At 57.0% G+C, this 14,890-nt stretch overlaps 1 protein-coding gene across 1 annotated transcript in view; it reads left to right on the forward strand.

The window, feature by feature from the left end:
* The window catches only part of SPTBN4 (spectrin beta, non-erythrocytic 4), a 61,628-nt gene that overhangs the window by 41,891 nt on the left and 4,847 nt on the right, over positions 1 to 14,890 (forward strand). The window contains exons 22-36 of the mRNA XM_031961629.1: positions 1,508 to 1,722; positions 2,172 to 2,261; positions 4,005 to 4,283; positions 4,670 to 4,800; positions 5,145 to 5,349; positions 5,738 to 6,118; positions 9,268 to 9,512; positions 9,834 to 9,972; positions 10,110 to 10,194; positions 10,690 to 10,886; positions 10,975 to 11,636; positions 12,349 to 12,442; positions 12,571 to 12,848; positions 13,760 to 13,933; positions 14,315 to 14,357. Coding sequence (XP_031817489.1) covers positions 1,508 to 1,722; positions 2,172 to 2,261; positions 4,005 to 4,283; positions 4,670 to 4,800; positions 5,145 to 5,349; positions 5,738 to 6,118; positions 9,268 to 9,512; positions 9,834 to 9,972; positions 10,110 to 10,194; positions 10,690 to 10,886; positions 10,975 to 11,636; positions 12,349 to 12,442; positions 12,571 to 12,848; positions 13,760 to 13,933; positions 14,315 to 14,357 — 3,218 coding nt within the window. The remainder of the gene's footprint in view (positions 1 to 1,507; positions 1,723 to 2,171; positions 2,262 to 4,004; positions 4,284 to 4,669; positions 4,801 to 5,144; positions 5,350 to 5,737; positions 6,119 to 9,267; positions 9,513 to 9,833; positions 9,973 to 10,109; positions 10,195 to 10,689; positions 10,887 to 10,974; positions 11,637 to 12,348; positions 12,443 to 12,570; positions 12,849 to 13,759; positions 13,934 to 14,314; positions 14,358 to 14,890) is intronic.

The raw sequence follows: 14,890 nt of genomic DNA on the forward strand, positions 1-14,890 counted from the left end.
TTTATTGCCCGTTTCCAAGTTGGAGACCCTTTGGGAGGTATTAACCCTGGAGGGGTGGAAGTTTTCTGGGGGGGAATTGTTCTTTAGGTATGGGAGTTTAAATTTTAGGGATTGGGGTGGATGAAGTTTAGGTTGGAAATTCTTTCCTTTTTCCTGGAGAGTGGTAAGTTTAAGGAGTTAGAAATGAGAGTGGGGGCTTTTTGAAAATTAGGATGACAGGGAAGTGGGGTAGGGGTAGAAACAGCCCTGAGGAGGGAGTGAGAAAGGAAGGAAGGGAGGGAGGAAGGAAGGAAGGAAGGAAGGAAGGAAGGAAGGAAGGGGAGAGAGAGAGAGAGAGAGAGAGGAAGGAAGGAAAAGGAAGGAGAGAGAGAGAGAAAGAAAGAAAGAAAGAAAGAAAGAAAGAAAGAAAGAAAGAAAGAAAGAAAGAAAGAAAGAAAGAAAGAAAAAGGAAAGAAGGAAAGGAAGGAAGGAAGGAAGGAAGGAAGGAAGGAAGGAGAGAGAGAGAGAGAGAGAGAAAGAGAGAGAGGAAGGAAGGAAGGAAGGAAGGAGAGAGAGAGAGAGAGAGAGAGAGAGAGAGAGAAAGAAAGAAAGAAAGAAAGAAAGAAAAAGGAAAGAAGGAAAGAAAGGAAGGAAGGAAGGAAGAGGAGGGAGGGAGGGAAGGAAGGAGTAAAAAAGGGAGGCAGGGAGAAAGGAAGGAAAGGAGAAAAGGAGGGAAGGAGGGAGAAAGGAAGGAAGGAAATCAGGATGCCAGGTTTAGAGGTCATTGAGTGAGTTCAAATTCTTCATTCATATACTAAGCATGAGGAATATAAAGACAAAAGGCAATCCTTGCTTTCAAGTAGTTTACAGCCATTTTACAGAACAGCAAACTGAGGTGAGGGAGGCTGCCCCCAGGTTTTCCTGATTGCGAGTCCCACAGCCCTGCCACCGCCACACCCGCGCCCCATGTGGCTGCCGGAGGGGACGGTATTTAATTTAGGCTTGAGGTTGCCGGAGGGCAAAGGAGAGTGTTGGGGAACAGAGAAAGTTGCGATCAAAGCCCTGAGTGAGAAAAGTGTGAAGCCCCGGGGGCGGGGGGGGGGAGGGGTCTGGCCTGGACTCCTCCCTCCTGGGTAGTAGAAAGCGGGAGGGAAATGCAGAGACCCCAGGCAACATCGGCCCTGGTTCAGTGGCCCCGGGGCAGGAAGCTGGATCTGGGCCAGGGCGGGCAGAGATCAGCTTCCTCTATGGCTTGGGACTGCGCACTTAACTTCTTGGTTTCCTCGTGTGGACGAGGAGGGGGCCATACTGGCCAATCTCCAGACCCCCCTGGACCCCCTGGCCCCCTCCAGGGAGGCAGACTGACCCAGCCCCCGGGTTGGGCCCCGGGAGGCAGCTTCGGGGGAAGGGCGGTTGGGCTGGCAGGAGCGCCTTCGGCCCACCTGAGGGCGGGGCTCTTTGGCCTTCCGTGCCTGGGGGGCTCCGGGAGCCTCGATGGGCCTTTCCTCTCTCGCCCATCTGCCCGCAGACCATGGAGGAGGTGGAGGAGGGGGGGAAGGGGGGAGCTGGGGCAGACGGGCGGCCCTGTTTGGAGCCCGCGCCAGCAAGGAGCTGGTGGGGGAGCGGCAGACGGCGGTGGGCACGCGCATCGTGCGCCTCATCGAGCCCTTGAAGGAAAGGCGGCGCCTCCTGCTGGCCTCCAAGGAGCTGCACCAAGTAGCCCACGACCTGGAGGACGAGATCGTGAGTGCCCGGGGGGGGGGGGAAGGGCAGCATCCCATAGACTGCGGGCCTGGTGGAAGCCCCCAGGGTGCCCTGGGAGCCCGAAGGAGCTGCACACTGGGGAGGCCCAGCGGGGAGGGAGTTGGGGCCCGTGCCCCACCCACCACGGGGACCTGGGCCCCTTGGGGCCTGGGGCCCGTTTTAGAGAGAGCGCAGACTTGGGAGCAGATATCTGAAGGGCCAACTCAGGGGAAACTTGTTCTAGGCCCCAGGCCTTGGGAAAAAGCCGGTAGCACACCTGCCGGAACTGGAAAGGGCCTGGTGAAGGGCTGCCTCCCTGGAAGTTTCCAGACACTGGACCTGCCGGGAGGGGAGATGGGTCGTGGGGGGTGACCTGTGGCCCTTCCCTGAGAGGCGGGGGGGCGGGGAAGGGCGCCCTTCCCTCCCCCCTCCTTCCTCTCCTGTCCCAGGCGTGGGTCCAGGAGCGGTTGCCCTTGGCGACTCAGACGGACAAGGGGAACAGCTTGCAGTCTGTGCAGCAGCTCATCAAGAAAAACCAGGTGGGGAAGAGGCCTTGGAAGAGGGGGGACTAAGGGAGCTGGGGGGGGGCAGGGGAGGGCAGAGGTGACTCAGAGAGGGAAGTCACCTGACTTAGCCACATGTTGGCTTCTGCTTCTGTTTTATTTTTACTTAAATTGTTCAGACTTTCCCCAACACTCGGGAATGTTGCGCTGCTGCCCGTTCGGCCCCGTGGCCATGGAAGTGAGGGGAAGCTTGGAGGAACAAGAACACATGTGCCCCTAACTCACAGCGCAGCCTCTCCCGTACCGCGGCTCCCCCCTTTTCTAAACTAGACGGGGTAGCATAGACTGGATTTGGTTCTGGATTTGGAGTGAGAACTGTTAGAATCCTGGCTTTGATCCTGGGAAATTTGCTTAATTGCTCAGTGCCTCAGTTTCCCCTTCTGAAGAAAAGAGAAGGCATCAGCATCTAAGTGATTCTGTTGTCTTGGACCTTGGGAATTTTCTGTTCAGTTTCCATTTAAATGGAAACCAGGTGACTTCCCACTTCAAATCTATACCCTTTTGGGAATGCACAACTGATGTGGATGTCGTGGGGTCCTGACCCTTGCTCCAGGCAGGGCCCCTCCTCCTACGTTGCTAGAGGGAGGAGGGGTCGGATTTCACAAATACCCAGGGCAGGAGGTACCAGCCCTGCCCACCCCCTGGCCCAGCCATCCTGGACTTAACAATAGTCCATCCTTGCAAATGGTTTCTCAAAATAGCAGAATAAAACAATGTCTTCTCTCTGTCTCTCTCTGTCTCTGTCTCTCTCTTCCCCTCCCTCTCTCTCTCTCCTCTCTCTCTCTTCCTCTCTTTCTCTTTCTCTCTCTCCCCCATCCTCTCCTTCTCTTCTCTCTTCTTTTTCTTTTTCTTGTCTCTCTCTCCCTCACCCCTCCTGCCTCTCTTTTTCGGCCCTGTCTCTTTTTCTCCCGCTTTTTTGTTTTTGAAACATATGCAGCTAATTTTTCAGCACTGACCCTTGCCTAGCCTTGTGTTCCAGATTTTCCCCTCCTTCCCCCTCCCTGTCCCCTAGATGGCAAGCAATCCAATATGTTAAACATATTAAAAAATACGTTAAATCCAACATATGTGCACATATTTATCCAATTATCTCGCTGCACACGCAGGAAAAATCAAATAAAAAAGGGAAAAAATTAAGAAAGAAAACAAAAAGCAAGCAAACGACAACAAAAAGAGTCAAAGTGCTGTTGTGATCAGGAAGACTCAGGAAGTCTCCTGACAAGAGTTTTAAAGGAGAGGTACAAAACTGAGTGACTCGGAAGGTCCAAGGGGGAAGACTCCCTGGAGGAGGTGACCTTTGGGGCAGACTGAAGGTCTAGGTTTGAGGGACAGTCCATTTCTTACAAGCCATGGAGCTCTGGGAAAAATCTCTTTCCCTTTCCTGGCCTCAGTTTTACTCTGTAAAAGAGATTTGGAGCTGATAATAGCTTTAAGATCCCTTCCAGTTTTTTCCCTGCCTTGGGAAGAGGCAGGCAGGGCTAAGGTGCTAGTAAGTGTCTGAGGTTGGATTTGAACTCAGGCCGGGTGCTCTATTCACTGCCCCCCTGCCCCTGTGCCCTGGTCTCTTCTGTTTCTAAGTCCTTTCGTGCTCTATCCCTTTTCTGAGTCTCAGTTTCTTCATTCATAAAGAACAGATGACCTCGAGCTAGCTCTGTATCTATGGCCGGCAGCGGAGGCCCGGCCTCCTTTTCACTTGGCCTTCTTCTCTCCCCGTGCCAGAGCCTCCGTCGGGAGATCCAGGGTCACCGAGGCCGGGTGGAGGAGGTGCTGGAACGGGCCGGGGCACTGGCCTCCCTGCGCAGCCCGGAGGCCGAGGTGGTGAGCCAGAGCCTGGAGCGCCTGCAGGGCCTGTGGAGCTCCCTGCAGGAGGAGGCTGAGCGGAGGCAGCAGGTGCTGGACGCTGCCTTCCAGGTGGAGCAGTACTACTTCGACATGTCGGAGGTGGAGGCCTGGTTGGGGGAGCAGGAGGTGCTACTGATGAGCGAGGAGACAGGCAAGGTTGGCCTGGGCAGGGTTCCCCAGGGAGGGGAGTCATGGGGACCTGGGAGGAGAGCGGGAGGGCAATCCCCGTTTGGCCCCTTCCACAGCCTCCGAAAGGAGGAGAGAATGCTCATATTCTGGCCTTGATACACGGACAAGCTCCTCAGCCTCCCTGAGTCTCAGTCTCCTCTGTTCCATGAGGGTGGGATGGGTGATTGGCTCTAAGAGCCCTTCCAACTCTAGCCCTCTGGTCCCATGAATCTCTGCGGGCCTCCGTTTCCTCATCTGTCAGACGAGGGCCTCTCCATCTCTTCCCTGACCCCGAGATCCTCTCTCATTTGGTGGTCCCGGTGGGACAGTGGTCTGCCCCCCCCCCCCCCCCATCGTTCTTTCCGGGCCCACAGGATGAGCAGAGCACCCTTCAGCTCCTGAAGAAGCACTTGCTGCTGGAACAAAGCATTGAGAATTACGAGGAGAGCATCGCCCAGCTGTCCCGCCAGTGTCGTTCCCTGCTGGAGATGGGGCATCCGGACAGGTGGGCGGTACCCCCTCCCGTCCCCCCCCCACAGTTCCCGCAGAGAGGGCACAGGCTCCGGCCGCTCTCCGTTCTAGCTGGGAGAGGGGGTGTCCCGGGGTGGCGAGTCGGACTCTGGCACCGCCTGCGCTGCTCAGGGTCACTGGCCAGCCCCCAGTGGATTTATAGGGGGAGGAGCCAAAGGCCCTGGGCAAAGGCCAGGGCAGGATGGTTCTGTGGATATGCCGCAGTCTCCAGAGTCCGGAAACCCTGAGTTCAAATTCTGAGGTTCGGGTTCCTCTTACGGCCCGGACGGCCCCGGGGGTCCCGGCTAGCTCTAGAGCCCGCCGCCTCTTGTCCCTCAGTGAGCAGATCAGCCGCCGGCAGTCGCAGGTGGACCGCCTGTACGTGGCCCTGAAGGAGCTGGGGGAGGAACGTCGGGCGCGGCTGGAGCAGCAGTACTGGCTGTATCAGCTCAGCCGCCAGGTGGACGAGCTGGAGCACTGGATCGCGGAGAAGGAGGTGGTGGCCGGCTCCCCCGAGCTGGGCCAGGACTTCGAGCACGTCACGGTGAGTGCGCCGCGGGACGGCCCAGGAAGCCCCGCGAGGAGCAGGGGTCGGGGGTCAGGAAGGGGGAAGTCGCACGTGCGCTTGGGTAGCCGGGACCCAGAGTTGGGCCGACCCCCAAAATCGAGGGTTTGTTCTTGGGAGCTAAGAGGAGCGGGTCTGAGAACATTGGATAAGTTGTTCGGTCTCGTGTGAAAGAGAGGGACTATGGGAGAATGTTCCCCCGGCTGCGAGGGACTCAGGATTCCAAAATAGGACCTGAGTCGGGAAGGGCTCAGCTTCTCCTGCCTGGGTCGGGGTAACGGGGGAGCCTGGGAGATCGGAGGATTCGGAGCTAGAGAAGATCCTTGAGGTGACCGAGTCCCGTCCCACCCTCCCCGCCTCCACTCAGGTCCTGCAAGAGAAGTTCACCGAGTTCGCCAGCGAGACGGGCAACGCCGGGCGGGAGAGGCTGGCCGCCGTCAATCAGATGGTGGACGAGCTGATCGAGTGCGGCCACACGGCGGCCGCCACCATGGCCGAATGGAAGGACGGGCTCAACGAGGCCTGGGCCGAGCTGCTGGAGCTCATGGGCACGCGTGCCCAGCTGCTGGCCGCCTCTCGCGAGCTGCACAAGTTCTTCAGCGACGCCCGCGAGCTGCAGAGCCAGATCGAGGAGAAGCGCAGGCGGCTGCCCCGCCTGACGGCCCCTCCGGAGCCGAGGTCCAACGCGGGCAGCGTGCAGCGGGCGCTGAGGGCCTTCGAGCACGACCTGCAGCTGCTTGTGTCCCAGGTGAGGCTCCGGAGCGGGGGCTCCGGCTCTACTTCTGTAAAGTGGAAATAGTAGGACCCACATCACCTGCTTTCCAGACTCCGCTTGTCATGGGGAGGTGGGGGGCCGGCGGAGGCTCTGGCTTTAAGTCTTAAAGCACAGGGAGATGGGCTTAGGGCAGGGATATTAAGTAAGCCTAGAATAAGGAGGATAAGGAGGATCCCGGCTCAGGGGTCTCCGCTGGGTGATCTTAGGTAAGTCATTTCCCCCAAAAAATCAGTTGTAAAATGGAGGTGGAGGGGAGGAGAGGGCAGCATGGATTAACTCAGCTCTAATGACCCTCCTGTGATCTCAGTTGTGTAACTCCAGGCATGTCACTCTCCCCACCGGAGACCTTCTTCTTCTGTAAGAACAGGGGGCAGCTAAGTGGCACAGTGGACAGAGCATCAGCCCTGAAGTCAGGAGGACTTGAGTTCAAATGTAGCCCCAGACAGTCAACACTTCCTGGCTGTGTGACCCTGGGCAAGTCACTTAACCCCAATTGCCTCAAAGGGGAAAAAGAATAGGGATATTATCTTTCTTGCGAAAATGTGATCTGTTGTCATTTGAGGCAATCGGGAACGAGTTCCTTAGTGTCTGAGGCTGGATTTGAACTCCTAGCCTCTTGACTCCAAGAGCACTGCTCTAGCTGCCCCTTGGTTTGTTGTTAATATCTTTATAGAAGCCGTGAATGAGAGGGCTCTGGGTTCGAATCCCAGCCCTGCTGTTGAGTACAAACCATTTCCATTCTCTGGCCATATATTCTCTTCTAGAAAGTGGGGGAGGGGTGGGGCCGGGTTTTCTCCAGGGCCTCTGCCAGCCCTGTGGCCCATGTTGCCACAAGAAGCTCTCCAGGGAGCATGAGCAGCTGACTGGGAAATGGCCCCAGAGGGTCCCAGACCTGCTCCCCAAAGCAGCAGGGCCCAGAGGCCTGAAGCCCCCCGAGCCGGGGTAGCCTGCTGCAGCCCAAGGAAGGGGCTTGAGTGGCCAGGCTGAGGCTGAAGGTTACAAGCCTCCCCTCTTGCACACCCTGAGCCCCTCCCGGCCGGGCTGGGGAGGCTCCCTGGAGGAGGCCGTCGGGGGATGTTTGGGGATTTCTCCACATCAGTGTCTCCCTGGTTACCGAGTCACGCTCCTTGTGAAGAGTCCCGGCTCTGAGGATGGGAGAAGGCTGTGTGTGTATGTCAGGCAGAATGCTGAGCTCTGCTCCCCCCCGGGGGCCCTTGTGGACACCCCAGTACAGCAAAGGGGTGAGGCTTGCACACAGGTCGCTTGGATACCCAGAATGCTCTAATAAATGCGTCAGAGAGCCACAGAGCAGGGGATTACGTAACATCCAAGGGAGAACCATGTAATTAATCTGGAGCCAAGCAAGAAAGACTGATAATAATGATGCCGATGGGAGTAATAACAGCTAACATCGATTTACAGATTACAGATATATCTTCTTTAATCCTCACAACAACCCTAGGAGGCAAGTGCTGGGATTATCCCCATTTTACAGATGGGGAAACCGAGGCAGTCATGTTAAGTCAATCAGTAAACATTTTAAACGTCTCCTACCAGGCATTGTGCTAGTTCTAGGATAAAAAGAGTCAAAAGACAATCCTTGCCCTTAAAAAGCTGATGGGAAAGACAACATGCCAACAAACAGATCCCAAAGTCAACTATATACAGGACAAGTAGAAGATAATTAACAGGGGGAAAGGCGCTAGATTTTTAATAATCTTTTCTTCATTTCCACATAAAGACAATTTAAAAAATCTTTTTGTTTTTTATTTCATCAAATTTTTTCTTTCCCTATATCACCTTCTTTCCATAAACAATCTGAGACAGGTTAGACGTGTTCTGAAGCGGATTAGTTATGTTGCGAAAGAAGACAGACACAAAGGGAAAAAACTACACACCAAAAAGATGGGAAGTCAGGAGCGGCTGGTTGGTGCAGTGGGCTGCTTCGCTCTGCATTCAGGCCCCATCGTTATTTCACTGGATGTGGCTAGTGTTTTTGATCATGGGTCCTTTGGAATTATCTTGGATCATTGCATTGCTGAGAATAGCTCAGTCATTCACAGTTGATCATTTTTGACAATATTACTGTTACTGCGTACAGTGTTCCGGTGTTGTGCATTTCCCTCTGCATCAGTTTGCAGTGGGTTTTCCTGTCCGGTGTTGTGCATTTCCCTCTGCATCAGTTTACAGCGGGTTTTTCTGTTCTGGTGCTGCTCATTTCACTCTGCATCAGTTTGCAGAGGGTTTTTCTGTTCCGGTGTTGTGCATTTCCCTCTGCATCAGTTTACAGCGGGTTTTTCTGTTTGGTGTTGTCCATTTCCCTTCTGCATCAGTTTGCATTGTTCCGGTGTTGTGCATTTCCCTCTGCATCAGTTTGCAGCGGGTTTTTCTGTTCTGGTGTTGTCCATTTCACTCTGCATCAGTTTGCATTACTCCGGTGTTGTGCATTTCCTTCTGCATCAGTTTGCAGAGGGTTTTTCTGTTCTGGTGTTGTGCATTTATTTCCCTCTGCATCAGTTTGCAGTGGGTTTTTCTGTTCTGGTGTTGTCCATTTCACACTGCATCAGTTTGCAACAGGTTTTTTTCTGAAATCTCCCTACTCATCTTTTCGTATAGCACAATAGTATCCCATCACAATAACACAACCCAGCTAATCCAACCATTCCCCTCTTAGTGGACATGGCCTCAGTTTCCAATTCTCGGAAGGCACTAGAATTAAGAGGGATTGGAGAAGTCTTCCAAGAAACAAATAGAACAGATTCTATCTAGTTGGGACTTAAAAGAAGGCAGGGAGGTCCATGTTCAAAGTGGAGGACAGAGAGGGTTCTAGACCCTGGGAACAGCCAGAGAAAATGCCCAGTTGAGAGAGAGCAAGCATTTTGCTCATGGAACAGCCCGGGGGCAGGTGGAACTGAATCAAAGAGAATGTATCAGGGAGTAAGATGTAGAAGGACTGGAAAGGTAGATTAGGTGCCGTGTCCAGAGTACTACGTGGGCAGAGGCTGCCCAGGGTCACACATCAGGGCAGCGTCAGAAGCAGCATCAGCGTCCAGCTCACTGGGACAGTCAGCCCATTGGTTTGTCCTCACCCAGGACCCCTCCCCCCCTTCTCCTCTCATCAGGTACGGCAGCTCCAGGAGGGGGCAGCCCAGCTGCGGACCGTGTATGCGGGGGAGCACGCGGAGGCCATCGCGGGGAGGGAGCAGGAGGTTCTGCAAGGCTGGCGGGAGCTCCTGGCTGCCTGCGAGGATGCCAGGCTACACGTCAGCTCCACGGCGGATGCCCTCCGTTTTCACAGTCAGGCCCGAGAGCTGCTGACTTGGATGGAAGGCATCGTGGGCCAGATCGGGGCCACTGACAAACCCAGGTGGGGACCCTCCCGTCCTGCCCCTGCCCCTGCTAAGCAGCAGCCAAGCCCAGGCAGGGATGCGAGGGCCAGAGGGAGGGTCAGCGCACCGTCTTAGCCAATCAAGCAGAGAATCTCAGAGCCGGCCCGTTCCCGGCTAGTCCAACCTGAATGGGAAGGTTCTAGGTGCCGTCTCTGATCAACAACCATCCAGTGGCCTGTAATGATAGGAACTTCCTTCCCATCTCCTGAAGCAGCTGTTTTTACCGTGGACATCTCTGATGGTTTCCTTTCACCAAGTGGCTTTTCTTTTCTGAGCGCCTCTCTCCTCCCATCCCCCAGAGATGTGTCATCGGTGGAGGTGCTAATGAACTATCACCAAGGCCTGAAGAGTGAAATTGAGGCCCGGGGCCCAGAGCTGGCCTCCTGCCTGGAGCTGGGCCGTTCCCTGTTGCTTAGCAAGAGCCCTATGGCCGATGAGGTGGGGAGGGGCCGGGGGGGCGAGGGGGACCCCCCATTATTGACCAGGGATTGGGATACATGGGGAGGCCGGGGAGTCCCTGGAGACCTTGTTCCCTCCCCTGACTCTTCCCCCCAACTCACCCCTCTTCCCTGCAGATCCAGGCCCAGCTGGACAAATTAGTGTCGAGGAAGGAGGCAATGACGGATAAGTGGGACCAGCACTGGGAGTGGCTGCAGCAGAGTGAGTGGACCTCTGAAGCCCCTCCACGCATGTCTGCTCCCTGCGGGGAGAGCTGCCGAAGCCAGTGATAGAAGGGTGGGGGGAAAATATTCAAAAACAGGTAGAGAAAGGGGTCACTGGTGAACAGGAACATTGGGGGAGCTGCTCATAATGCACCAGGGAGATCCTGACTTGGGGGAAAGGTCTGAGGCGCTCTGGGGTGGGGGTGGCCAGTGGCAGTGTCCCTCAGGCGAATGGGTTAGGACTTAAGCGTCAGAGTAGGAAGGTGCCAGCCCCTTCCATGCGCCTACCTCCGAGTGGACTCTGGCCCTCATCTCCTGCTGCCCACTAGTAGCCACCGGGGGGCCCTCGTTCCCAGGGGAGGCCCGATGAGGGCCACTGGAGCGGGTCGGGCACCTGGAGCCCTGTCTCACCCCCTCCGGGGTGGGCTGGGGCAGGGGTGGAAGTGAGCCCCCCATCCCTCCCTTTCTCCCGCCTGCCCCACGCCCCACTCAGTGCTGGAGGTACACCAGTTTGCGCAGGAGGCCGTGGTGGCCGACGCCTGGCTAAATGCTCAGGAGCCTCTGCTGCAGAGCCGGGAGCTGGGCAGCAGCGTGGACGAGGTGGAGCAGCTGATCCGGCGGCACGAGGCCTTCCGCAAGGCGGCGGCGGCCTGGGAAGAGCGCTTCAGCTCCCTCCGACGCCTCACCACGGTCAGCCCTCCTCTGCCCCTTCCCCGCCCCCGCCTCCACTTGGTCCCGGGGGCAGGGCAGCCTGACAGCCTCCCTCTGCCTTCTCTAGATCGAGAAGCTGAAGGCTGAGCAGAGCAAGCAGCCTCCCACGCCCCTTTTGGGCCGCAAGATCTTCGGGGATCCCACGGAGCTGGCGGCCAAGGCGGCGCCCCTGCTGCGGCCCGGGTCCTATGAGCGAGCCCTGGATCCGCTGGGCAGGAGGAGCCCGGAGCCCCTGGCCCTCCCCAGCCGACTGGACTCGGCCCTGGCTGAAGGCCGAGCCAGGGTGGGCTACGTGCGGCAGGAACTGAAGCCGGAGAGGTTACAGCCGAGGCTCGACCGGCTCTACGAGAGCCCAGGGGAAGTCCTGTCTGGCCTCGCCGTCGGGGCGGCGGCCGCGGCCGGGGCGGCGGTGGAGGAGGCCATTGCGCCGCGGCGGGAGAGGCTCGAGGCCCGGGGGGCGGCCCCGGTGGAGGTCACGGTGGAGCGCGGCCGCCCCGAGCGCCAAGTGTCCAGCGAGCTGGAGGTGGGCCGCGTGGAGGAGCTGCCTCGGCGGAGGGCGGACAGGCACCCGGAAAGGCAAGAGGCCGTGGAACACGAGCCCAAGCCGGCCGCCAGCCTTACTCTGGGCCGCTACGAGCAGCAGGAGAGGCGGAGGGAACGCCGAGAGAGGAGGCTGGAGCGCCAGGAGTCCAGTGAGCAGGAGACGCCCCGAACGGACCCTGCCCGCGGGTGAGTAGGGACCCCTGGCGGAGGGGAAGCCCCGCCCCTCCCCCCCCCCCCGGCCGATGATTGGGCCTGTCGGAGCCAGCCGCCACTCACCTCGCACCTCAGCTCCAGAAGCTCCCTGGGAGCTCGGGACTCCCTGGGCAGTCCGAGGGTCCCCAGGCTCCGCCCCTTGCTCCTCATTGGGCATCCTCCCTTTCAGCCCTGCCTCCCCATTTACCCCAGAACCAGCCTAAGGCTCTAAACAAGCCGAGAATAGAACTGCCTTTGGTGATGTAGCTGCTCGCTAGCTTCGGCCCTGGGGCCCAACTGGCCGTTTGGGGTCCGCGTCCCCAGGGCGCATGTCCGAAATCTGGGCATTGCTGCTGTGTGAGGTCCCGGTGGGGTCTTTCAGCCAGCCAGCCGTAAAGCCACAGACATTTCTTATTAAAAGCCTACTGTGTGCCAGGCGCCGGGCGACGAGCTTTCCCTTATCTTCAGGGGAAACATCCTGGGCACATTTAAACGTTGAGATTGCAAGGTAGAAATCATTTATCGAGCGCTTGTTACGGACCAGGCTGAAGATCTAAAACCCAGCCCAACTGAATGCCGGTTAATCGGGGAGGGGAGAAGCTGGCCGCTGGGGGAAGGGCGCAGAGCAGGAAAGGCAAAGCTGCTAAGAGCTGATGGCTGGTTCCCAATCCTGGGGCTCGTGTCCACCCCCAACCTTCTTCTTCAGGAAGGCCACTCTGGCGGATATCGTGGAGCAGCTCCAGGAGAAGGAGTCAAGCACGGGGCCTGCGGCCAACATCCCTGTCACTGCCACTGCGGGGGTAAATCCGGCAGCCAGGGGAGGTGGGCTCGAGCGGGTGCAGGGAGGCCACGGGCTTCACTGGCTAATGCCGCCACTGGCCAAAGGAGCTGCCCCCGGGGCGGCCTAAAGCCTCTTTTGCTCCTCCAGCCCTCGCTCCCCCAATCCCGGGAACTCCCAGCCTCGTTCCCCGAGAGGATGCCCCGGCCCGACCGGCCCCGTGCCCGCGACCGGCCCAAGCCCCGACGGCGGCCTCGGCCGCGGGACCCCAGCGGCGAAGGCGGCGGGGCGGGGAGGAGGTCTCGCTCGGCCCCAGCCCAGGGCACCAGCGCCCCGCCCCCTCCGCCGCCCAGCCACACGGTCCAGAGAGAGGGCTTCTTGCTTCGCAAGAGAGAGCTGGAGGGGCCCAACCGCAAGGCGTCCAACAGGTGAGTCGGGGCCGGCGGAAGCGGACGGACCCGGAACTGGGCATCCTGCTCCAGCTGGGCAGAGGGACCCCAAAGGGAAGTGGAAGCCTAATGAAGCAACTGGCATTTCTCTTCATCCCCAATTCCCCTCCCCCCTGGTCTCTAAAGTGTGAATCTTCTGTAGGACCAATTTAGCGCAAATGTTCAGAACTTCATTTTCCCTGCCCCCTCCCTTCAATCCCTCATTGGCCACTCAGTGAGTCCTTGCTCATGAAATCTGACTTCTTCGTGGCTGGCGAGCAGGGATGACCCCGGCCCTTGACCCCTGACCCCACTCCCCTCAAGAAGCTGCAGGGAGACAGGTTAGCAAACATCACTTGCGGAAACATTCCTAATGAGATGTTTCAAAGTGAGCCAGTTTGGGCCGGGCCTCCTCCCTGGAAAGTCCCGGTGGCCCCACTTCGGGTGGGTCATTGTGGAGCTTCCTTTTGGAGTGTTGCTGGGGATCCTCCACCTCCAAAATTCTGGGAAACCTGGAAAAGCAGCAAGCTGTCCATCCCACCAGGCATTCTCAGGAGAGTGGTGGTAGGGTGCTGAAAGGTTATAGACTAGAAGCCCTCTGAAGGTCCCCTCCAGTCTCCTTGTCTGTGGTTCTGTAAGGGAGACTGGGGTTTCCATTCCCAGTGGGGAGACAGGGCTCACCTTCCCTCCTCCTCCCCTGCCTGGAAATCCTTTATTCTAGAATGCCCCAGGGCAGAAATGAGGGCTAGAACCCCAGGCTTCGGAGATGGGGAAGAGGTACCTGGTGGTTTATTCCAGACTGATGGGAAGCAGGGAAGCCAGTTTAGGAGGCTAGCCCAGTAACCGAAGCAGATGGGGAATAATTGGGGCCCGCTGAGACCACCCCACACTTCTCTACCCTCCCTTCCCAGGTCGTGGATGAATTTGTACTGTGTGATCAACAAAGGTGACCTGGGCTTCTACAAAGACGCCAAGGGCCCGTCATCGGGCGGCACTCATGGAGGAGAGCCCCTGCTCAGCCTGCACAATGCCATCTGTGAGGTGGCCAGTGACTACAAAAAGAAAAAGAATGTTTTCAAACTCAAGTAAGCTTGCCAGCCCAGGGAGCCAGGAGCGCCAACTTCTAGCCTAAACAGCCCCAGATCTTGCAAGTGATTCTGGGAAAGTTGTTTCCCTCTAGCCTCAAGCTGTTTCCTCAGTCATTCCACAAGCACTTGTTAAGTGCCATGTGGAGAATATGGCCGGGAAATAGTTTGCCTCATGCTAGCTCCTGCCCTCAGGAAGCTTAGAATCTAGTAAATGGGAGAGCTACAGACAGGTTACTTGATGCATGATATTGGGGTCATTGAAGAACTCTTCATGGAAATGTAGTTCTTGAATTCGGCCTTTAAGGGGGTGAGTTTGAATGGGATGGGTTTGGGGCGGTGGGTGACTGCCCACTTATGCCTCCCCTTTCCTCCCTACAGGACCCACGATGGCAGTGAATTCCTTCTCCAAGCCAAAGATGAGGTAAGGGACGGCTTTCGTGTAAGGAGACGAGGATGTTGAGAGAGTTCAGACCAGTCCCCTCCTCTGAGTCAAGGGAAGAACCATTAGCTCATGTTCTATTCAACCATGCGATTCCACAGATATTTATTTCCCATTAAGGTCCCTTCCACTGGGTGCAATGATAAACAGTAGAGCTCCCTAAGGAAGCTTATATTCCACAGAGGGAGGCAAATAAATACCTGCCTTTGACACAGCTGGCATTTAATAAATGCTCTTTTGAATGAGTGAATGATCCAAAATATGCCCAAAGAAGATAATAAGTGATGGGGACCAAGAAATCTGAATTTTGAGGGGGGGGGGAGAGAAAGCACTTTCAGCTGTGTTGATGAGAGAAGACACCTGGAGAGATTGAGCTCTGAATTTGAAAGAAAGGGATTCTGGGAGGCAAAAGCCTGGGGGTTGTGTGGGGCAGGACAAGGTTGGGAAAGTACTTAAAGCAGAGAGGAGGAACCCCCAGACTGGGAAGGGAGGCTCTATTTAGATTATGAAGGGCT

Source organism: Sarcophilus harrisii, chromosome 3 (genome assembly GCF_902635505.1).
Source record: "Sarcophilus harrisii chromosome 3, mSarHar1.11, whole genome shotgun sequence".
Classification (NCBI taxonomy): domain Eukaryota; kingdom Metazoa; phylum Chordata; class Mammalia; order Dasyuromorphia; family Dasyuridae; genus Sarcophilus; species Sarcophilus harrisii.